General features: G+C 44.9%; 1 protein-coding gene across 3 annotated transcripts in view; it reads right to left on the reverse strand.

Annotated features, from left to right (window-relative positions):
- The window catches only part of LOC113801922 (uncharacterized), a 118,213-nt gene that overhangs the window by 24,250 nt on the left and 71,411 nt on the right, over positions 1 to 22,552 (reverse strand). For all 3 annotated transcript variants that reach the window (XM_070115671.1, XM_070115670.1, XM_070115669.1), the window contains exons 21-60: positions 22,234 to 22,370; positions 21,786 to 21,919; positions 21,357 to 21,506; positions 21,027 to 21,229; positions 20,751 to 20,863; positions 20,255 to 20,532; positions 19,844 to 20,061; positions 19,213 to 19,343; positions 18,376 to 18,500; positions 17,668 to 17,838; positions 17,285 to 17,469; positions 16,775 to 16,949; positions 16,034 to 16,135; positions 15,363 to 15,554; positions 14,991 to 15,169; positions 14,029 to 14,165; positions 13,582 to 13,709; positions 13,246 to 13,452; positions 12,838 to 12,968; positions 11,885 to 12,018; positions 11,267 to 11,388; positions 9,523 to 9,761; positions 9,142 to 9,349; positions 8,930 to 9,010; positions 8,645 to 8,751; positions 8,090 to 8,330; positions 7,563 to 7,781; positions 7,238 to 7,366; positions 7,030 to 7,118; positions 6,722 to 6,852; positions 6,438 to 6,556; positions 5,803 to 5,997; positions 4,684 to 4,927; positions 3,955 to 4,071; positions 3,318 to 3,463; positions 2,596 to 2,703; positions 1,630 to 1,767; positions 922 to 1,057; positions 488 to 608; positions 125 to 382 (exon numbers count right to left, since the gene is read on the reverse strand). In XM_070115671.1, the coding sequence (XP_069971772.1) occupies positions 125 to 382; positions 488 to 608; positions 922 to 1,057; positions 1,630 to 1,767; positions 2,596 to 2,703; positions 3,318 to 3,463; positions 3,955 to 4,071; positions 4,684 to 4,927; positions 5,803 to 5,997; positions 6,438 to 6,556; positions 6,722 to 6,852; positions 7,030 to 7,118; positions 7,238 to 7,366; positions 7,563 to 7,781; positions 8,090 to 8,330; positions 8,645 to 8,751; positions 8,930 to 9,010; positions 9,142 to 9,349; positions 9,523 to 9,761; positions 11,267 to 11,388; positions 11,885 to 12,018; positions 12,838 to 12,968; positions 13,246 to 13,452; positions 13,582 to 13,709; positions 14,029 to 14,165; positions 14,991 to 15,169; positions 15,363 to 15,554; positions 16,034 to 16,135; positions 16,775 to 16,949; positions 17,285 to 17,469; positions 17,668 to 17,838; positions 18,376 to 18,500; positions 19,213 to 19,343; positions 19,844 to 20,061; positions 20,255 to 20,532; positions 20,751 to 20,863; positions 21,027 to 21,229; positions 21,357 to 21,506; positions 21,786 to 21,919; positions 22,234 to 22,370 (6,378 nt within the window). The remainder of the gene's footprint in view (positions 1 to 124; positions 383 to 487; positions 609 to 921; positions 1,058 to 1,629; positions 1,768 to 2,595; positions 2,704 to 3,317; positions 3,464 to 3,954; positions 4,072 to 4,683; positions 4,928 to 5,802; positions 5,998 to 6,437; positions 6,557 to 6,721; positions 6,853 to 7,029; positions 7,119 to 7,237; positions 7,367 to 7,562; positions 7,782 to 8,089; positions 8,331 to 8,644; positions 8,752 to 8,929; positions 9,011 to 9,141; positions 9,350 to 9,522; positions 9,762 to 11,266; positions 11,389 to 11,884; positions 12,019 to 12,837; positions 12,969 to 13,245; positions 13,453 to 13,581; positions 13,710 to 14,028; positions 14,166 to 14,990; positions 15,170 to 15,362; positions 15,555 to 16,033; positions 16,136 to 16,774; positions 16,950 to 17,284; positions 17,470 to 17,667; positions 17,839 to 18,375; positions 18,501 to 19,212; positions 19,344 to 19,843; positions 20,062 to 20,254; positions 20,533 to 20,750; positions 20,864 to 21,026; positions 21,230 to 21,356; positions 21,507 to 21,785; positions 21,920 to 22,233; positions 22,371 to 22,552) is intronic.

Genomic DNA, 22,552 nt, shown 5'->3' on the forward strand with positions numbered 1-22,552 from the left:
ACCTCTATTCCAGATAAACATTTAATCGAATCAGATCAAATAAATCTCTCGCTCCGTGAAGTTTTTCGTTCTCATTTACACCTCTCTTCTATTTTCGCCCCAAAGGACTCTGCTCGATACTAACTCATCCTTCTCGTAGCAGGGGTACGGCTGCTGTTTAGTATACACAGGGAGGTTAAGCAACATGTCCTTCTCCGCGTCGCTCACGCCCTTCGCTGTCGCCTGCCTCTTCGCCCTTGGCACCGACTCTGCGTCCTGAGGGTTGTTGGTCCAGTACTGCAGTCTGAGGATGGCGCTGTCCATCATCTCCTGCAGCAGAAGGAATCCCTGGTGGTACCGCATGTGCACCGCCATGTTGGAATAAGGTCCTGGTCGCCAGTACCTGTCGGTGAAATGAACTCGCTTCGTTAGATGGCGCTATAAGGATTAGATCGGGACTGCGTGCATTTTGAGTGGTTAACGCGAGGATGTGGCTCTATATGCTCACCGTGGCCCCAAGTTGAACGTAGACGGGGTTTTCTCGTAGTCGACTCTTATGGCGTACTTGAGCTTTGCCGGAACAGTCTTCACGGTGTCTCCCGTCTTTCCTACGCCTTCGAACACGACGCCTAAAGTACAAGTGATGAATCAGTGAATAGGTAAATCAATAAGTAAATCTGCAGATAGATAGAGAAATTAATAAGATTAATGAATTAAAATAAGTGAATAATCAAATGAATCAGGGATGCGAAGTAATCAGTTGCATCTCCAAATGACATCGAAAGGACATAATACGGACTCATAATGGCTCAAAAATCATCCCGGATCTAATAACCAAAGCCTTTTCCCCCTGAACATGGCATGCGTCTAATATGCCCGTGCGTCTTATATGCCTTCAAATACGTTACTTTAAATGCACTTGAAGCTACCCGGTTTCCTCACCCGCAAGGAACCCGTACGTGTCGACCACTAAGTTGGCTTCCCTCAGCATGTCCTCTTCGGTAGCAACGGCCTGGAACCTCTGCAGATTCATGCAGGCCATGAGCCTCTCCCCGACGTCCAGAATATCAGGGAACTCCTGTCGGCAGAGGGAAGGCTAAGGTCAGTGCTGGTAAGATGAGCTGTGTGATAAAGGTCATGTTAGGGAGGGAGGGAGGGAGGGAGAGAGAGAGAGAGTGAGAGGGAGAGAGAGAGAGAGTGAGAGGGAGAGAGAGAGAGAGTGAAAGGGAGAGAGAGAGAGAGTGAAAGGGAGAGAGAGAGAGAGTGAAAGGGAGAGTGTTAGAGATAGAGAGAGTGAAAGGGAGAGGGTTAGAGATAGAGAGAGTGAAAGGGAGAGTGTTAGAGAAAGAGAGTGTGAGAGGGAGAGTGTTAGAGAGAGAGAGTGAGAGGGAGAGTGAGAGTGAGAGTGAGAGTGAGAGTGAGAGTGAGAGTGAGAGTGAGAGTGAGAGTGAGAGTGAGAGTGAGAGTGAGAGAGAGAGAGAGAGAGAGAGAGAGAGAGAGAGAGAGAGAGAGAGAGAGAGAGAGTGAGAGAGAGAGAGAGAGAGAGAGAGAGAGAGAGAATTCGAACAACAGAAGAGAAACGACTGGCAGACCCGTACACAAACAATACAAAAATCATGAAGCGAAAGGACCCAAGGACCCAGAACTGACCGACACCAAGTTGATGGCGTCCTGGAGGCGAGGGGCGGCTTCGTCGAGGTCGCCGTCAGCAGGGAGGACCAAGGCCTCCGGAAGGAACTGCTCCATCATGCCCTTCACCCAAGGCATCGTCAGCGCCTCCTCCAGTTTCTGTCGAGAGATTATGAAAGTCATCCCTTGTTTTTTTTAAATATGAAGCCCTCTTTCCTTATACAGTGACCTTTCTTCCCTAATACAGTAATTTTTACTTTCCTTATACTGTCATTTTCTTTCCATTTACATTCACGTTTCTTTCCTTTTATAGAAATTCCCCCTTTTACAGACATCATTCCTTCTTTGCACACATATTCCTCTTCTCCTATACCCTTACTTCTTTATAGTCACTCCCTTTTCCGTATACAAACTTCCTAATTTCTTCCTTCTTTCCTTATACAGGAATCCCTCGCTATTCATACAGGCATCCTCCTTTCCTTATCTATTCCATCCCTCTTTCTTTATAGAGCAACGTACTTCTCTATCCTTGTCCAGAAACGCCCCTACCTTTATAACAGGCATCCTCAATACAGGAATCTCTCTTGGTTTGTACAGGAATCCCTCTCTACCTGGTTTCATGACGTGGCATATTAATTAATGCATAGATTCGAGTAATTAAGATATTTGCGAAGGGAAAATGAAAAAGAAATGAAGCCAGAGAGGGGAAGTTAAAGCAGAGAGAAAACGGGAGAAAAGAAAACGAAGAAACTGGAGAACAAATAAATAAAAGAAAGCAGAAAAAATAAGAAAAAAAATGATGAAGAGGAATGGAAGATTAAGCAAAAAATCGAAACGGGAGACAAAAAGGATAGAAGATGAAATGAACAAGAAAAAGAGTAAATAAAGAGAAAAAAGGACAGCGAACACAAACACAAAATAACAAATAAAGAATAAAGGCAGATGAGAAAGAGTTTAAAGAGAGATCCTACAACATCACCGCGATACCTGGAGATCCTCAGCCTTGAAGTTGAGCGAAGTGAGGTCATGAGTGCCATCGCGCAGCCTCCTCAGCGCCGCTCTCTGCCTCGCTACGGCGGCGAAGGTCTCGTTGGCCTGAAAATAAGCCAGTTTCTGCTAGTTTTCAAGTTGAAATATGTCATTCGATGATGACGGTTAATTCTATGGATTTAATGGCTTCTGTAAATTTACTTAAAACGTTTTAGAGTTTGGTGGTTCGAAAGAAGGTGAATAGCAAAGGTCGAAGAACCGACTCTCAATACATGAGCTGTATATCTGATATTTTGAAGAAAAAAATCGTTTGGATTAATGTCAGTCAATTATACAGCTTTTTTTTTATTTTCCTTCTTTATGTCAATATACGTTTATATGTGAAGGCAAGGTTGTGCTTGTAAATGCCACAGTAATGAATAATGATGAAAACAACAACGAAATAAAATTTTGTGAGTTCATTTCTTGTTCGCAAATTTAACCCTCGCGGACTTATAAAAAAATATACAAATACATATAAATGACAACATATCCATAAATTCCAATATGTCACCGTAATCAATCTACAAAATAATAAGTCACAACACATAAAATGGAACGAATCCCCTTCCACCTCACGCAATTCACAAATACCACCTTAAAACAAAGTGATCAAAACAATAACGAACTCAGCTCACGTTACGGAAAAAATACATCACCTCACAGATCGCGCAACACACCTGGGCGATAATTTGGCGCGTGATGGCGTTGTCGGGCGTGAAATAGATCTTGCCGATCAGGAGTGGCTTGACGAAGTGCAGGATCACCTTCCCGCCCGGCAGCGCCTCCAGCTCGTCGTACAGGTTGGTGCAGAGGTCGCTCGTGTCTGCGGGGGGCGGGGAGTGAGAGCGGTGAGGGGCCGTTTGCTATGGCTGGGTGAAAGAGGGAGAGGAGGGTGTAGGAGGAGGAAGGGGACAGAGGGGGAAGGGGGGAAGTGTAAGTGGGAGAGGAGGGCGGAGGAGGAGGAAGGGGGCGAGAAGGAGGAGAGGGAGGAAGGGGGAAGGGGAAGGAGGAGGAGGGGGAGGAAGGGGGAAGGAGGAGAGGGAGGAAGGGGGAAGGAGGAGGGGGAGGAAGGGGAAGGAGGGGGAGGAAAGGGAAGAAAGAGTGTGAAGAAAGGCGGAAGGAGGAGGGAGAGGTTGGGGAAATAAAGAGGGGTATGGAAATAACCTAAATACAGCTACTGAAAGAACGAAAATTCATCTATGAAAATACAATAAAAATACAAAAATTAAGCAGCAGTAAAACGCCCAAATCCAATTTTAATCTACTGAAGAATTACAACCCAAATCTCCCCCCTCCCCCCCGGCAACAACTCACTGCCTGGCGCCCGCGGTTTCTTCTTCTCGTCCGCCAAGAGCACGCCCAGGGAGTCGGGGACGAGGCGCAGAGGCCGCCCGCACAGCACCTCGCCGGCTCGCTCCAGGAACTTCGGGGCTGAAATGGGCGGCTGCGTGTGAGGTGTAGTTATGGTGGGCGTCTGGCTGCGGTGCGGGTGCTGGGTATGGTGGTGGGGTTGTTTACTTGGGGTGATTGTGTGGTAGTTTAGTTGCTTGTTTATGATGAGTGTGGTGACTTTTGGGTTGTTTGGTTGGGGTGGTTCGGTGGTTACGGTGTTTGGCTGTGATGATAGCTGTTGGGTTGTTTGGTTGTGGGTAGAGTGAGGCGTGTTTATGGTTGTTAGGATGATTGCAATGATTACGATTATTAAGAAACATGATTATAATGATTATAATGATTAGACTGCATTGTTAAATCGAATCTGATATCTATGAATCTATGACTTGATAACTATAACGATTCATAATCCATAATTGAGAAACAAAACTACGCTATTTCTTAGGCTGTCTTGAACATTCAATATACTGATATGCCTATACACAGAAAAAAAGCGTATCTATCAGTCAAGACATGCATATCTTGACTGATAGATAGACAAGTGTATATATCTATCTGACAGACGGATATGCGCTTGTTTCTGTGTACATGGATGTCTGTATATACGAATGTTCATCGGGTTTTAAGCTGAACAACGGACCACCGCCTTACACGAAAGTTCACCCAGCACCGATCCCGTCGTGCTGTTGCCGAGGAGACCCGCCTGCTTCTCCTGCTGATTCAGCTCCGCCGCGTCCTGCCGGAGGGTGTCCATGATGCCGCGGAGGGCGCTGAAGGTGGAGGCCATGTTGGGGAGCCCTTTGGACACCGTGCTCAGCGTCGCCATGTCCTTCACGAGCTGGTCCAGGGTCGTTCCCCGGGAGGCGAGGGTGGCGTTGATGCCGAACTTCGTCAGCTGTTGGGGAGGGGAGGAGAGCAGCGGATGAAAGGAAGTTAGATTTAAAAAAGAAATGAGGAGGAGGAGGAGGAGGAGGAGAAGGAAGGGATAGGGGAGGAGAAGGTGGGGAAGGGGGTGATAAGGAGGAGGAGAAGGAGGAGGAAGAGGACGACGACGACGACGAGGAAGAGGAGGGGGAGGGGGAGGAGTTGGAGGAGGAGGAGGAGGAGGAGGAGGAGGAGGAGGAGGAGGAGGAGGAGGAGGAGGAGGAGGAGGAGGAGGAGAAGAAGAAGAAGAAGAAGAAGAAGAAGAAGAAGAAAAAGAAGAAGAAGAAGAAGAAGAAGAAGAAGAAGAACAAGAAGAAGAAGAAGAAGAAGAGCAACAACAAAGATGAAGAGGAGAAGGAGATAAGAAAAATAAAAAGGAAAATAATAGAAAAGAAAAAGGAAAAAGAAGGGATGAAGAGGTGGAGGAGGGAAAAAGAAAAGAGGAAGAAGACGAAAAAGTAAAAGACGAAGAAGAAAAAATAGAAAAGGGAGAAGAAAGGAAAAAAGAGGCATATAAATAAATATCAAATAGAAGGAAAAATATTTGTAAAGCACGAATTACAAGAATCAAACTAAAATGTGAAATCCAAGAATACCCTTCTCAGATTTTAAAACCGAGAAACCGTTAAGAACCGTAACTAGAATCATGAACATCAATTCACTGTTTTTCCAAAACCTAGAGCCACTTTTTTTTTTTTTGAAAATCCGACGAAACAATAATCATCGTGACAATTTAAATGATTATTTACAAGGAAAAAAAAAACAACAACAACAACAAAATTCTAGCACCGACATTATTCAACATCCTTGTCTCGAGGAGCACCTCAAGGTCCTACTCCAACCCACCGTCTGGACGAGAGGCCCGAGGTTGAGGTGTTGGAGGAACGTCGCTGCCAGGGCCTCGGCGTCGCTGGAGTGGCAGAGGGAGGCACTCAGGTTGGCCGGGGTCACGGGGCTGTCCTCGGCCAAGGTCACCACGCGGACGACCTGCTTGGCCTCGCAGATGACCTCTTCTAGGGTCAAGTCCTCCAGGGAAAGGACCTGTGCGGGGTTTTGGGTTAGTTCTTTGGTTCTCTGTCTTTATTCTCTCTCTCTCTCCCTCTCTTTCTCTTTCTTTTTCATTTTCTCTTTCTCTTTCTTTTTCATTTTCTCTTTCTCTCTCTCTCTCTCTCTCTCCCCCTCGCCCCCCCCCCTCTCTCTCTATCTCTCTCCCCCCCGCCCTCTCTCTCTCTCTCTCTCTCTCTCTCTCTCTCTTTTACTAGTTCGGTGACGTATCTATATTGCGAAAGATGGTTTTAAACACAAAGCGTATAACTGCTATATATTAAGTTTTGTGTCAAACCTTACCACCACATTCCTCCACTACCTTTCCAGTACACCAACATTCTTAATATTCAACACACCACCCGCCCACCACAGGTTATTGCAACTCACCACACCACAACATTCCAACACCATTCACCACGATACCCGTGACTCACCGCCATCAGATTGAGTTCCGAGCGACTCAGGGCCTCAACCACAAGTTCCTCTATATCCAGTTCCTCCGTCAGGTACTCCGCCATGGACGTCCAGTTGGTGATCATGGCCGTGGTGGGGACTAAAGGAAATGGGTTAAGGCAGTATATTATAAAACGGCCTTTTTAACATTCCAGTAAATCTGATTGAGCACATAGTGTATAGTTTTAATGTGGGATATTATACTGGAATTTATGATACGATTAAATAGCGTTGATATTGCAATTCTCGATGGAACAGTGCTTACTAGTGAAGTCCATAGTGCCGAGGTTGCTAGCAGCTTGCAGGCCCGCAATACCCTTGACCACTTGCATGAGGTCGTCCTCCAGCTTCGACCCCGATATGATATCCGCGCCCTGACTCAGGATGCCCAGGAAGCTAGTTTGGCGTAAAAAGAATATTTATATTGCTTAATTTAAACCTTTGCGTCTTAATTTAGTGCCGTATCGACTGTGTATACACATAGATACAGTTTTTTTATATGCAAACCCTATATGTTTACATATACATCTTAAGTATGACAGGGAAAGCAATATCAAAATAATAAAGCTTCACCTGTTTCCCAGATTTTCCCACATCTGCATCTGCAGCAGCTGCACCGATCCTGTTAAGAAGCTGACGGGGTCTACTTCGCCAGAAATAATCTGTGAATGAATAGAACAAATAATGGCGATCCGACCTGCAAACTACAGATTTTCAATAGAGAAATAAATGATAATCTTCACGGTGATGAGATTTTTTATATAACTGAGAGATGCCCCACCTTGCTGATGTCCATAACTGCTCCAAGCTGACTCAGATCTGATAAGCTTGACACGGCATCTGTCATGTACGTGGTCACTGCAGTCAGCCAGCTGGATGTCAAGAGCGCCTCGATTCTTAGTTTGTCAATCTGTCAAGGATGATATCACCAAAACTGTCTTCAAAAGTTCTGACACACTACTTTCTTAAATCCAGTCTCTAGCGGGTATTCAGCAACTATCTTCTGATCTTTTAGGTAACAATTTGCCAATTGGTGGATAATGTAGCTTTCAAATTTTCCTGAAAGAAATCCATTCCCATCTAAGAACAGATTGCGCCTCCCGTACCTCAGACAACAAATAGGTGTGATTAACATTTTGAAGAATTTTCTCCGAGAATGCAACTGCGCCCATGGCCTGAATCGCCTGGAACAGCTCTTCCATGTCGTCCGTGTTTCTCTTGGTTACCCCGCCAGTCCCCGTTTCGCTTCTCTTTCGGATTACTCTCTTCATATCATCCACGGACGACAGAAGAGCGGCCAGGGTGTGCGAGTCTGTACCATAGATCTGACCGAAGAATAAGTGGTAGATATTATCATGTAAAAGGAATAGTAGTAGGTCATCTGACGGAGGAAATGCAGTAAATGGTAGGTTTCTTCATGGGGAAAGGTCCATGAAAAGTTTTTTTTCAAGAAGGACAATAAATGTTGATGTTATAACGGACGGACAATAAATGTTGATTTTAGACAGACGGGCAATAAATAGTAGATTTTCTACTATTAATAACACAATACGTGAGAGGTTTACTTATATAGAGATGGTGTTTATTCCTTCACATCGCAAATGTTAACATGCAGATCAGAACACAGCCTCACCCGGTTGACGTCCACCAAGAGATCGTTCCTGATCATGGCCACGATCTTCGCACTCATGTTGAGCTCCTCCTCGAAGTCCCTCACGAGGATGCTGGCGAAGGGCACGCGGACGGCCAGCCTGGAGTTGAGCGCCCTCAGAGTCGACGACGAGGCCGAGAGTTTGGAGAGCGCCGAGGTGAGCGCCGTCGTCAGGTTGCCGATGGGGCCCAGGGCCATGATGTCGCCCGCCGCCTTCAACAGCCTGGTGCAGTAAGTTCGCAATTATGATTTTGTTCACTGTTATACATTTGTTGTTCCTATGTTGCTTTTTGAGGTTCTATGTGTTTTTATTTTCTTAGAGTGCAAACGTGTGGTGAAACTACATTGCCTGTGTGTATGTAAGGAATACAGCATAATCATTGAGCAATACTCGTAGCTCAGTTCACACAGCTGTGGGTAAACGACAGTGACTTTTTACATCCTTTAAAAATGACAAAAAATGTATATCCTTCGCACTCCACAGTTAATGATACGCTGCAGAAACGTTAAACTGTAGATTGCCCGTCACTTTCTCACCCTTTGAGCTGCATCCAGGCGGTGGAGTTGACGGCGTCCATTGCACAGCTTTGCAACCGCTCTCTCGCTGCGTCGTCTTGGATGTAGCGCGTCACGAGGGCGTCCACCTGGCGGGTACAACGTGTACTCTGTTTATTGTAACTGGACTAAACATAACTGTATCCTATATATAAAAAGAATCCCGCTGGTAACACAGAACATGCTTGATACTTGTAAACATTAATTATCATAAAAATTGACATGAGCAAGACCTTTTGACGGTCACAAGTCTCTTATCTGCCTTACTTCTTGGCGGAAGAGTCTCGACTGGTTGAAGACGAAGGAGCAGTCAAGGGAAGTGTTTGTCATATATTTCTCTTCCGAAACCTGTAACCAAAAATAAACTTATCATAAAAGGAATTCCTACGCAACACATAATTTCTGTATCAGAAATCCCATAATAATAACTTCGACCTCAAGTAGATTTTAAAATATATCAACCAAGAAAGTGCTCTTACTTCAGCGACATCTTCGGGCCATCCGAACTCCTCCATCGCCTGAGTCAGGAGGTCGTCGAGGTCACTGGCGTCGATGTCACATATGAAGTCCACGTACTGGTCCCAGAGAGCCAGGTGCCGGCGGGCCTTCACCAGCACGACGGAGCCAAAACGCACACTGGGCGCGGCCTGCTCCACTGACATCATGCTTTCACACACAGGTTCTTCACTGCGGAAAGAATGGACGTTGAACATTAAGGAAAATAGAAAATGGTGAATTTAAGATAGGAGAAACAGCTGCACAAACGAATGAATCAGTGACGTTTTTATTGTCCCTAAAACTTGAACGCTACTCCCCCATACAGCTCTACGTATGAACCGCACGATCCCCTCATCACTCACGCAATTCTGACCACCGTCCCCCAATTCGCCACCACATTCTCCATCACTCTGGACACGAAGGGCGCGAAGGAGGGCAAGGAGGCCAGATCCTCCGGCAAGAGGTTCGCCGACGCCGCCAAAACAGAGGTCCTGAAGTCGCCCAAGAGCTCCGCGAGGCTGGCGTTCTGCATGGCGCTCTCCTGGGACAGTAGGACGTCTTCCGCTTCTGCGCCGTCGACGAGGACCGAGCCCATGTGCAGCTGTTGGAGGAAAGAGATCTGATAAATAGTGTTACGAAAGGAAGAGGAAATAAGAGGAAATATATTTAAAAAATGGGTATGTGCTTATGGGATTCGTTATATATATATATATATATATATATATATATATATATATATATATATATATATATATATATATATTTAAGTCTATATTATTTTTTATATCATGTTTATTGTTTAGGTTTTTATAATAGCGTGCTTATTTACATGAAGCAAATCTGAGAGTAAATGTAAAAGCTTTCGTTTTCGATAAAATAAGCTTAACAGAACCACGGTGTGTATTATATTTGATAAACCTCCCTGAATGATGCATAATCATGATGAAATCACAAAAACGTGAATTTAGTTTGTACATTGGGTGTCTTGTCTCTAAATAATAATAAAAAAATGAAGTTGAAAAAAAACATCGGCAAGGAGTATGTCATACATTGTTATACTGTACAGAAACCTTGCCAAAATAAGTTTAACAGTTTCCTTGTACCAACATACAGTCTATGTTGATATGCATCTGTGCGCTGTAGATCATATTGTAAAAAGGTACACAATACAATTATATTACAGTATATTTATCAGCATACTTGTCGCATTGCACAAATGCCCCAACATTTTGCAAAATATCTGCAAAAAATATACGTATATTTACAGGTATGTACACGACTCGCGAAAAACCCCAGCTGGGCCGAAGGTGTCACCAGAAGCCAGTGTCTCGTCACCTGCTTTGAACTCCAGATCTTTAGCCCTTTGAATAACAAAACATGCGAAGAAAACGGAAATCGAGATCCCTTTTGCACAAGGGATGTTTTCGAAGGGAGAACACGTTCCCAAGCGAGAGAGAGAAACAAAAACGGGGGCTGGAACGCGTGCAGCCTTACAGCGGCGTGCAGGAGGTAGCTCAAGTCCGCCTCGCTCCACCTGGGTCGCGCGCTCACGACGCCAAGCCACTGCGAAGGGCGCAAGGCTACGACCTGCTCTAGCATGTCGAGCATCTCCGCAGCAGGTCGCTGGCTTCCCGAGAGTCCATTTACTATGCTGCTAGTCACGTCCAGCCACAGTGGCGAGGTCTTGAGTCTGGCCACAAACTCCTCCAGAATACGGCGCAGATCGCTTGACCCTTCCACCATGAGCAACTATCACAGAAATGTCGTCGTGCGGGAGAGGTTAAAATGCATCTCACTCTGATGACAGTTTAGTTAAATTGAATGGCAATACATATTAATGATGGATATTGATTAATTCCCATACATGATAATTCCAGGCATACCATTATTTAAATAAGGTGTCATTCTACACAGTATATGATATAACATGCATCAAACTTTTAATCTATACAACGGAATATCAAACAAATTAATCCACAAACAGTTACAATGTAGACAAAAACTACGCAATTTACAATACACACAAAAAAATGACACACAAATATATACGAACTACCTCTTCGATACCAACACCAATGAAAAATCGCGCTTCTCGCCAATACTTACTTGGTACTTCAGCTGCAGTTCCGCTCTCCTGGCGTTGAAGTTTCGCATCGCGCGCGTGTATTCCTCCAGCAAAGCCTGCATCTGCTCCGGGTCCTGGAGGCGGGAGGACAACCTCGGGGAGCCTGCAAGGAGGTGCTGGTTAATAGTGTTCTTGCTTTCACTCGTTTCCATTCTTCTCGTTTTACTTTCTTACTTGTGTTAGTTTTTTCTTTCTTTTCTTTATGAGTCGTATTTTTTTTTGTTCGCTTTTCTTGGGTATTTATTTTGTAATTCTGATTTATCCTTTTTTTGTTTTGTTTTTATTTCATGAAGTATTCTGATATATTTTTTTCTCTCTCTACCACTCTCTCTTTCCCTCCTTACTCTTCCTTCTTCCTTCCCCTCTTTCTCGTTCTCCCTTCTATTCTCTCTCCCTGTTTTACTTACTTACTCCTTCCCTCTCTCCCTCTCCTCACTTTTTTTCATAATAAACAAACATATATCCACCCAACCAATATTTTATCCACCTTATCTTTAGACTCGACACCCTATGTAATTCCATCATCAAAACCCATACGTCACCCACTCTACCTTCAGACTCAGCACCCATTCGGTCCATTAACACCCAATGTGACTAACCTGGCTCGGCAATGGGTTCTAGCGCCACCATGATGCTGATGAGAACCTCGGCATACCGCTGCATCTCGTAAGTGGGTCCCTGCTTCACCAAAGGCACCACGGAGGTTGTGGCCATGACCAGGCCTCGAGCCAGTCTGCGGCGGAGAAGGGAAGTGATGACACAGGTCCTTGTTGTGGGAGAGAGGGTGGGGTGGATGGGTGGAGGGAAGGAGGGAAGGAGGGAGGAAAGGAGAGGGGGAGGGGGGAGGGAGGGAAGGAGGGAAGGAGGGAAGCAGGGAAGGAGGAAGGGAGGAAGGGAGGAAGGGAGGGAGGGAAGGAGGGTGGAGTGGATGAGGGAAGGAGGGAAGGAGGGTGGAGTGGATGAGGGAAGGAGGGAGGGAGGGAGGGAGGGAGGGAGGGAGGGAGGGAGGGAGGGAGGGAGGGAGGGAGGGGGGAGAGAGGGAGGGAGGAAGGAAGGAAGGAAGGGAGGGAGGGAAGGAGGGTGGGATGGATGAGCGGAAGGAGGGATGGAGAGATAGTTGGAGACAGGGAGAAGGAAAGAAAGAGGGAAAGAGAGAAAGAGAGAAAGAGAGAAAGAGAGAAAGAGAGAAAGAGAGAGAGAGAGAGAGAGAGAGAGAGAGAGAGAGAGAGAGAGAGAGAGAGAGGGAGAGGGAGAGGAGAGGGAGAGGGGAGAGGGAGAGGGAGAGGAGAGGGAGAGAGAGAGGGAGAGGGAGAGGAGAGGGAGAGGGAGAGGGAGAGAGAGAGAGAGAGAGAGAGAGAGAGAGAGAGAGAGAGAGAGAGAGAGAGAGAGAGAGAGAGAGAGAGAGAGAGAGAGAGAGAGAGAAGAGGGAACGAAAGACATTCAATGGACTAAATAACTATAGGAAAACATAACATGATCTGGCAACACGACATACTACTTAGTATAAAGAATCTAAAGTATGTCCCTAAAAAAAGACGTGAAAAAAACTCACCCTGATGTAACATTTTCCAGCGACTGGAAGTAAGGATTCCCGTGCAAGACGTCCAAAAAGCCAAGAGCTTCGACGTTGAACCTCCATACAACTTTCTCCACCTCTGCGCCCACCAGCACCCACTTCACCGCCTGTGTCGAGAAGAGAAGTGTGAGGCTGGGGTTCGTTTGGGTGTGAAGTCGATGCCATTGCATATTCGATTTTTATTTGTTTGTTTATCATTAATTGTTATAATGATTTGACGATTGTAGGAGTCTTGAAATAGTTGAAATAACCAAGCGGATTATGATTTTTTGTCCCGTTATTTAAATATACAAATTTAAGTTCGCATCTGGATAGCAAACTCTACAATCATTGTAATTTTGTTCGTCCGGAATACTGAACAAACAGCCATCAATGTGGACTTACGACGCCGTCCACTATAGGGGTCGTGTTGAAGAGGGGCGCCAGGTCTTTCTGGAGGTCGTCGAAGTTCGTTGTGCACAGGAGGTCTTGGACGGTTTGCCACCTCGCTTCGCTCAAGCTCGGGTGCAACAGGTATTCCTTAATATCGCCTTGGCACATGTTCTCATACAGCTCCAGCGGGGGAACACCTGACAGCAGGCCATAGTACATCTGGAAAATGAATGGGACAAATATCACTTAGTGTTCTTTAATAAGTTTACGCGACACTACAGTCTACTATTCGGACTGGAACCTTCCCTTTTCTCATTTGTCAACAGGAAGAAGCCACGACCATCTTACTTTCGACTCCGGGAACCAAAGGACGAGAGCCAAGAGATCAGCCAGCATCGGCACCACCTCCTGCTGCAGATTCGCCACAGAACCCAAACCTTCTGTAAACACCTCCAAGTCGAGCTCTCCGGTGTTTTCTGCGGGGTTATATGTGTTCTTTAATAAATTTCCTATTGAGATAAGCAGCCGTGCTTTTTCTCAGAACAGTGAAACCTGATTTACTACCAAGAATGTTTGGGCCAAATGACCTTCAAGTGTAAAATATATATATATATATATATTTATATATATATATATATATATATATATATATATATATATATATATATATATACATATATATATATATATATATATATATATATATATATATATATATATATATATATATATATATACATATCGTAATGAAATACCCTGAACCACAAAATAACCCAAGGAACCAGCCAGGCATACCATCGACGGCAGTGACGAAGCGGGAAGCAAGGTTGAACACCAAACCAGCCGCCGGGACGATGTACTGCTGGTCCAGACGAAGCCGCGCCGCGTCCAGCCCGAGGCCAGCCAAGAGCACCACCACGTCCTGGATGGTTCTGAGGAGGGAGGGAGAGGGCGAGGTGGGTGGGGGTTGCGAGTTTGCGAAGATGGGGAGCAGTGAAGGAGGGAGGAGAGGGAGAGGGAATGGGAAGGAAAGAGAAAACAGGGAGAGAGAAGGAAAGGGAGGGAAGGAGAACGTAGAGAGAGAGAAGGAAAGGGAGGGGGAGATGGAATGGGAGGGAAGGAGAAAATAGAGAGAGAGAAGGAAAGGGAGAGGGAGATGGAATGGGAGGGAAGGAGAAAGTAGAGAGAGAGAAGGAAAGGGAGGGGGAGATGGAATGGGAGGGATGGAGGTAACAGGGAAGGAGAAATAGATAGAGAAAAGGAGGGAAAGCGAGAGGGAGGGGAGAATGAGAAGGAAGGGGAGAGGGCAAGGGAAAGGGAAAGGGAGAGAGAGAGAGAGAATGAGAGAGAGAGAGAGAGAGAGAGAGAGAGAGAGAGAGAGAGAGAGAGAGAGAGAGAGAGAGAGAGAGAGAGAGAGAGAGAGACAGAGAGAGAGAGAGAGAGAGAGAGAGAGAGAGAGAAAAGAGAGAGGGGGACGTGAGGGGGTATATATATCTATACACATACGATGTTTTATTTTTCTCTAGTTCTATACTAGACCTATAAGACTAGAATTTACCCCAAGTCTGACTTTGACCTTGTGAGCTTTAGTTTTGTTTTTGTCTCTTGTGATCCAGTGACCGTATTTCCTATAGGCCTATGACTTGAGAAAACTAACTTTACTGTAATGTAAATGTTCAAAGTACAGTCAAGATAACGTCAACCCTTCGCAGCAGAAGTAATAATACCATAATTAACATCAGTGCATCAACACTCACGTCTCTCTTTGGTAGTGTTCCAGCATGAGCAGGACCTTCTCCCAGCTCTGCCTCTGGAGCCAGAGGGGGAGCCGTACGTCACCCTCGAAGAACCTTCCCTGGGCGATCTTCACGACGTCCCAAGCCACGTGGTCTATGAGGAGCCCGAGGGTCGCTGCGTCGACCTCCATGGTGACGTTCTGTGAGGAAGGAAAATGGCAGGGACAGTAACTAATAGTTTCCTGATGGCATATCCGCAATGTAGAGATGCACTGGCAAGAATTAGCAAAACTGATTCGGGTTACAACACTCTTTCCTAATAACACATCCATATCGCTGAAATTAAGTGACATAATTCATTAAGGCTGCTGTAATATTCGAGTCCGTAATTACCACAATGACAGGGGGTGTTGTGGGCACAAGCTGAGACTGCAGGAGCGATAACTGCTGAGGGTCGCACACAAACTGGAACACCTCCCTCAGCAGGGCGGCGCTTTCGTTCCTCATGAGGTCTCGGTGGCCGTCCAGCAGGAAGAATAGCAGGTTGCAAGGGGTGTCACTACCCAGCAGTATGACTTGAGACAACTGCAAGACGTCAGGATGTGTTGGGTATATTTTGATAGAAGTCAAAATTATTATTATTATTATTATTGTTATTATTATAATTATTATTACTGTAAGCTATATAAAGAGCCACACTGAAAAAATGGAGATTTATACCACCAAAAGTGTCAGAGCAGGTTAAGATACAGCTAAGAAAGAATGAATGAATGGAAAGTCAGCTATTTACACAAGAAAAAACGTGTTAGCTGATCTTTTAAATTTATCAAGTCGGAGAAGTTACAATCTCTGAAGGCAACCTATTCCAACACCTACAAATAGCAGTAAAAAAGCATCTAGAAAACTGTCTTGTAGACGACCGACTTACATCATAGAACATCTGAGAACTCTTGCAGGTTGATACAAATCAGGTAAAAGTGTTAGGTTTAAAGAGACGTTCAAACAAAACCAAGGAGACTGTCTTTTTTTTCTTTCTATAAATTTAGAAATTCCATATATCTTACCACAGTGAAGTTTCCGAAGAACATGCCATGCTCGTAGAAGAAGTCGGGAAGTTTCTCTGCTATGTCGAGGAACTTGACCACCACAGGTTTGTCCGCATAGACCTAGGGAACACACACATTCGAAAGATACTGGGGACACTGCTTAATACTTCATTCATTTGTACTCAGAATTCGAGATATTTATTTGGAAGTTATGAATGGACATTTTTGTCTAACCGCATATCATTATATCTTAATAATCAGACCTACAAAATTAGCAACAACAAAAGCAATAACAAACATTTTCAATCTAATAAGGCCATATCGCACTAGCACTTTTTCCGTCAATTTTTGAATTTGAGGCTTTCGCAACACCTCCCAGACGAAGGCGGTTGCGTGGACTTATTTCCGTCTTGATCTTGTGCTACGGAGGATCTATACAGCTAGGTTTTATTATTGATACATTAGATAGAATGAGTAAATATAAGCATAAGCTAATACTTAGGAACATTCGTATATACAATACACACCAACATATTTCTTTAAAATAACGTATTATGTATGAGTATGTTCGTGTGATTCCTGGGCCCTCACTCCGATAGCGCCAGGTTTGTTTACATGGGCAATTTTTGCTGCCTTGGCAATGTGATAGGTCAGTCGAATTTCACAAGGAAACTTCATTCGGAAACGCAAAAATTGACGGAAACAGTGACAGCGTGATGGAGCCTTTAACAACAAACCACAATCGCATCTTAGACTTGCCTCCCTGATGAACTGCCACGTGTCGCCGCCCCGAGCCAGTGCCAAGAAGAACTTGGCGCCACGCAGGTACCTCCCCGCCTCCGCCAGGACCTCCCTCAAGACCACCGTTTCCTCTGGGCTCAACTCGAAGCTCAGGTTCACAAGGGGTCCTAGGGCGGTTGCTAGGATCATGGTGCTGTGGCGAGGAGAGGGAAGGGAGGGAAGTCAGTGAGGAAAGTAATTCTTTCCTGAAGAAATATATTAATGGGAGCGGAATTTGAGAGGTAGTGTATAACTGAAATCATGTGTATATCATTCTCTATTAGTCGTATTATTTGTAGCTTTTTTGAAAATCATACTGAAAAAAGAATTAGTAGGAACAGAATTTATGGGAGAGTGTACGACTGACATTAAGTGTATATGCATTTCCTTTTCCATTAAGCAACCGTGTTTGTAATCATCATACTTAATAAATAATCTATACACTATAAAAAATCTATTCATTATGAGCAAAAAGGTCCAACAACTCACCTATTTTCCCACATCTCGTCCGCCGTAACATTAAACACGAGGCTGTGGATGTTGAGCCACGTCTCCAGCCCCAAGTAGGTCACCGGGTCTTCGAACTTCTGAAGGAGGGATTCTTGGCCTTTCAAATCTCGCGCCAAATTCAAGCTCGCGTTGAGAACCTCCTCGAGATTAACTGGCGTGATGCCCTGTCGATAAGAGGGGATTGTGTTTAGACCAAGATTTACGTTTTTTTTTAAGTTTAATGGCTTATATGAGTTATACTTTCGATTCGACACAGCTATGAGATAAACAAATGTCGGATCGAACTAGACCTTGCTTTGACCTCCCACTGTGAACATTCAACTCGTAAAACAAACCACATCAGCATCCACACCATTTCTCACCTGGAGGACGTCGATCTTCAAGAGCTTATTGAAGTCGCCAGCGATGTCCTGAGGGTTCACTTGGCAGAGGCTGTCCTTAAAAGCCTGGAGAGACTGGCCGAACTTCTCGAGGTCCTCCTGGCAGACGGAGGCCCACGAGTCTGCGCTCAGGGACTCGATCACTTTGGCCACCTGGGGGAGGGGGAGGAGGAGGGGGAGGGGTTGAGAGGGACTGCTTTTAAGCCAGGATAAGAGGTCATGTATTTTTGTTCTTTTTTTTAGTTTTGAATGATGTAGCAAGCGGTCTGGCTGACTTTGCTTATTATTAACTTTTTTAGTAGTTTCCTTTCTATCTTTTCTTTTGAGTCTTGAAAATCATATGAAAGCATTTTGTTATATTAAACGGAATTGCCAGATCATCCTGCTTGTCCAAAATAACATTATTTGAAATATCTACAAGAAATTAACCAAGGGAATAAATACATAAGAATTCCACAGCGAGCAAAATCTACTCGGATTCTGATTTTATATTTCATATTGTGCAATTTCATTTCATATCTTCCTATAACCTCTAATATTCTCCTGGTACAAAATTACCCGACTGAATTTTGGTTTGAGAATAATCAACACCTTCAAAAAAATGAAACTTTCTCGTGAAAAAGTGAACCTCAGCCTCTGCAGTCTTCGTAAAAACTGAGCCTGAGTGCCACGCATGCGCCCTCTACGCACCTCCTTGGGCTCCTGTGCCACGGCGGCCACCACGTCCCTCAGGGCATACGGCAGCTGTGACGTCATCGTCTCCACGAGGCTCTGCAGCGTCGAAGCCCCGCCCAGAAGATCCCGGATGCTGCCAGCTGTTTGCGGGTTATCATCATTATTTACATGACTTTCTGTTATCTGGTTTATTATCATCATTATTTACATGACTCTTTTATCTGAGGTTGCAGTAGTAATAGTAGTAGTAGTAGTATGACTATCATTATTGCATTACTATCAGTCTCATTCTCATTCTCATTATAGTTATCATTGCCATTGTCGCTATCATTGCCATTATCAATAGAATTAGAATCAATGTTATCATGATTATTACTACTAACATATTGATACTTTTACTATTATCATTGCTATTACTATTATTATTGATGTTACTATTATTGATATCATAATCATTATCTTTAATATCATCATCATTATCATTATTACCGTTATTGTTGTTGTTGTTTTATTGTCATTAGCATTATTATTATCAGTGGTAAGTATGATGGTGGTGTTGATGATTATGGTAATGGTGGTGGTGGTGGTATTACTGCTGATGATTGTGGTCATGGGGAAGAATATGATAAAAAAGATGATGATGATACTAATGTTGGCGATAATGATGATGATCATACTGTTGGTGATGATGATTATGAAAATGATAATAGTAGTAATGGCCATGCAGTGATGCCAATAATGATTACGTAGACAATAAATGAATATACCAACGAACAGCAGTAATAACAACAACAACAACGACAACAAATCCGAGAACCTCCTTTGACCCCCTTTGACCTCTCTCTTCCTTACCGAGCAAGTAGCGGCCGAGGGTAAGTTTCAAGGACAAGGCCCTCAGGACGTGAAGGGGGGCGCTGGGGTCCGTGGTTCCCTCCAACCCCTTCAGCAGCATCTCCAGCGGGGGCATCAGGTCAGATAACGTGCTGGGGAGATGAAGGATGCATTAAGATTAAGGTCCGATGGTAGGCTGTTGTTGGGAGGGTGTGTGGGGGAGAGGGAGGGAGGGAGGTGCGTGGGAGGGAGGGAGGAGTGTGGGAGAGGGAGGGAGGGAGGTGTGTGGGAGAGGGAGGAGGGGAAAGATAGGGAGGGGGTGTGGAAAGAGGTGTGGGTGAGGGAAGGAGGGAGAAAGTAGGAAAGGGTAAAGGAGAGGGAAGAAGGAAAGTAGGAAGAGATGGAGGGACGGAGAAAAAGAGAGAGAAATAGAGAGAGAAATAGAGAGAGAAATATATATATATATATATATATATATATATATATATATATATATATATATATATAGAGAGAGAGAGAGAGAGAGAGAGAGAGAGAGAAAGGGGATGGGGGGCAGACAGAGTGAGATAGTGAGCATAAAAGAATAACAAAAGAGAAAAATAAAATTCATATCTTCATCTAGGAACAAAATCGACGTCAAATCAAACCTTACCTATTTTCCTTCCTCGCCTGAATCCTCCCCAACAGATCCTCCCAGTTTCCCCAGCTCAGGTACGACTGCAGCTGAAGCAAGAAATCGGACATCAACGACTGGTCCGCTCCCTCCAAAAAGACGCGCAGGCGGTCGAACAATTCTTGGCCAAGCTCGTAGATTTCCTTGGTACCTGATTGCATGTTATTACCTCCATTTCCTTTCCCTCCGCCAGGCTCCTGAAGAAGGGGCGGGAGGAAGGGGCGGGAGGAAGGGGCGGGGAGTGGAAATGTAACAGTCAAAATTAATCGAGTGGATAAGTATGGAAGGAGAAAATGATGATCAGCATATCATATATTCAAAAAGATATCCTCCAAACTGCTAACAATAATAAGTGATTAGGATAATAGAAACAGATAACGACCAACTTACTAAATCACTCAACAGCTGACCGAACTGCAGCCAGTCTTCCGCAGCGAGGTCCGAGACCAGCTGGCAGAGGGTCTCGAGGGTTTCTAAGAAATTCCCAGCTCCTCCAGAAGGCTCCTCGAGGTTGGAGGTCGAGGAACAAATTTCCGGCAGAGTGAGGTTGGCGAGGCCGGGGTTGAGCATGAGGTTGTGGTGGAATCCGTCCAGCAGGTCGATCCAGGTGGAATTGAGGAGTTGGTGGATGCTCAGCAGAGGTGCGGGGATCAACGAGTTTACGTCATCTGTAATATATTGTGACGGACGTGAAGTACATCTGGAATTTTTCTTTTGCGGTTTGATACAAGTAATGGTGAGTTTTTTTCTGACTGCAAAATAAGTATTATCAAGTAACTTTGATAAGCGACTTCCTAATAACTTCTCATGATCACTCACAACTTAAAACAGAAATAAATCACCCCATTAAGTTGATAAAGAAAACAAAAAGTGCTCCTTAGCGCACCTGGCGAGGCGGGCAGCCACTGCAGGATATACGTGAGAATGACGCTAGCCTTCCTTACCACCTCAGACGCGTTCGCATTCTGCGAGACAACCGCATCTGCAGCCTTCCAGAGCCTAGCAAAACACAAAAAAAAACAGACGTCTTTGAAAATAAGTGCGACAGAGCGAAGGGAAATTCAAGTAAGGTGTAACAATGAAATACTTCCAAGACGACTTAGTCCTCTTAGTTAATAGGAATGTGAGAGTTTAGCTTGAAGACGAAGCACACTTGACGAACCATTGCTTCTGCAGGTCCAGAAGTTCCGCCTTGAACACCTCCAGTTCCGCCATGGAAGCGTTAAAGAAGGTTTCCGCCAAACCTAAGTTCAGAAGGCGGCTCACATCGAAGCCCTGGAGACGTTCCACCAGCAGAGATACACTATCCAGCACGTCCTTCGCCTTCACCTGGGGGACGACTCCATTCGGGTTCGCGAAGCTCTCCTGAAGACGTGTAAGAAATGGAATGGGTTTCAGCAACGAAAAAAAGAGTTCCAAGTAGGAATCGCAGCCTAAAGAACCCCCGCTAAGCTGTCCAAGAAAACGACACACAGCTACCACAGGCACTTACCACAGATGCAGTGATGATGGCGGTGAGGTTGGAATGCAACTCGGGCGGCTGTGGGTTGTCTAGGATGAAACACACGAGCTGGACGACACTGCTCACGCCCTTGCTCCTGTTGCACATCCCATCCACCCACTCGTAGTCGACTGTTTTGCCCTGCGGAAACGAGGATAAAGACTAACAACAGATATTGTGCTAGGCGAACAGAACGTACTTATGCGTCGCCACAAACGAAAACGCAATGATGGAAGTAAATCGAACATATCTCACATCCTTCAAGCTTCTGCCTTTGTCTGTTTGTTTGTTCTTTATCTTAAATTGGACATGACGCCCTTCTGTGTGTGTCTGTTTGTTTGTTTGTTCTTATCTTAAAATGGACATGACGCCCTTCTGCATGTGTCTGTTTGTGAGCCTGAAGTGAAACGCGTCACCCACCTGGAGGACCGACATGGCGAGGGAAGAGATTTCGTCCACCAGGAAGGAGGCGGTGCCGGCGGGATCCTCCTGAAGAAGGGCGAGCGGAGGGTAGTCGGCTGGAACTCCGAGAATCGCGGCGAGCGACACTTGAGCTGCGGGACAGGGAGTTCATTATAACAAACTTAGAAAAGATATGATCAAGATTTGATGACTATCTTTCACTGTAAAATAATTTTCTTTTCATTCATACATCTTATAAGGATTTTTTCTCGTTTATCTTTTTGAAATCTATATATGGTCAGGAATTAAAGCACATAATTCTATATAAAACCTACAAATGGCCATGGACACAGGTAAATATTTCTATATTACCACGAAATAAACAGCGGGGTTCAACACAAAACAACAGAGGGTCATGAATCCATTAAACAACCCTTTATATCCTAGATTGGAGCAGAGTTCGAACCTTCAAGCACCGCCGTGAGCTCCCTCGCGATGGCCTGCGCGTGGAACATTCCCAGGCGGATGCTGCTCGCTGTGCCGGCCGTCCAGGCGTCCGCGGCGAGGTGCTGCAGCGCCCGGTCCAGCAGGCCCGCCAGGACGCTGCAAGCCAAAGGCATTACATGAAGGCGTGTCTGATTTCTATACGCACAGAAGCACATATACTTAAGCATATACATATACATACACACGCACACATACACACATGAAAAATAAATACCTTGAAAGAACAAGTGTAAATGATACATGATATCAGTTAAATATAAAACAGCTTGACCGTGAAA

Source organism: Penaeus vannamei, chromosome 37 (assembly GCF_042767895.1).
Source record: "Penaeus vannamei isolate JL-2024 chromosome 37, ASM4276789v1, whole genome shotgun sequence".
Classification (NCBI taxonomy): Eukaryota; Metazoa; Arthropoda; class Malacostraca; order Decapoda; family Penaeidae; genus Penaeus; species Penaeus vannamei.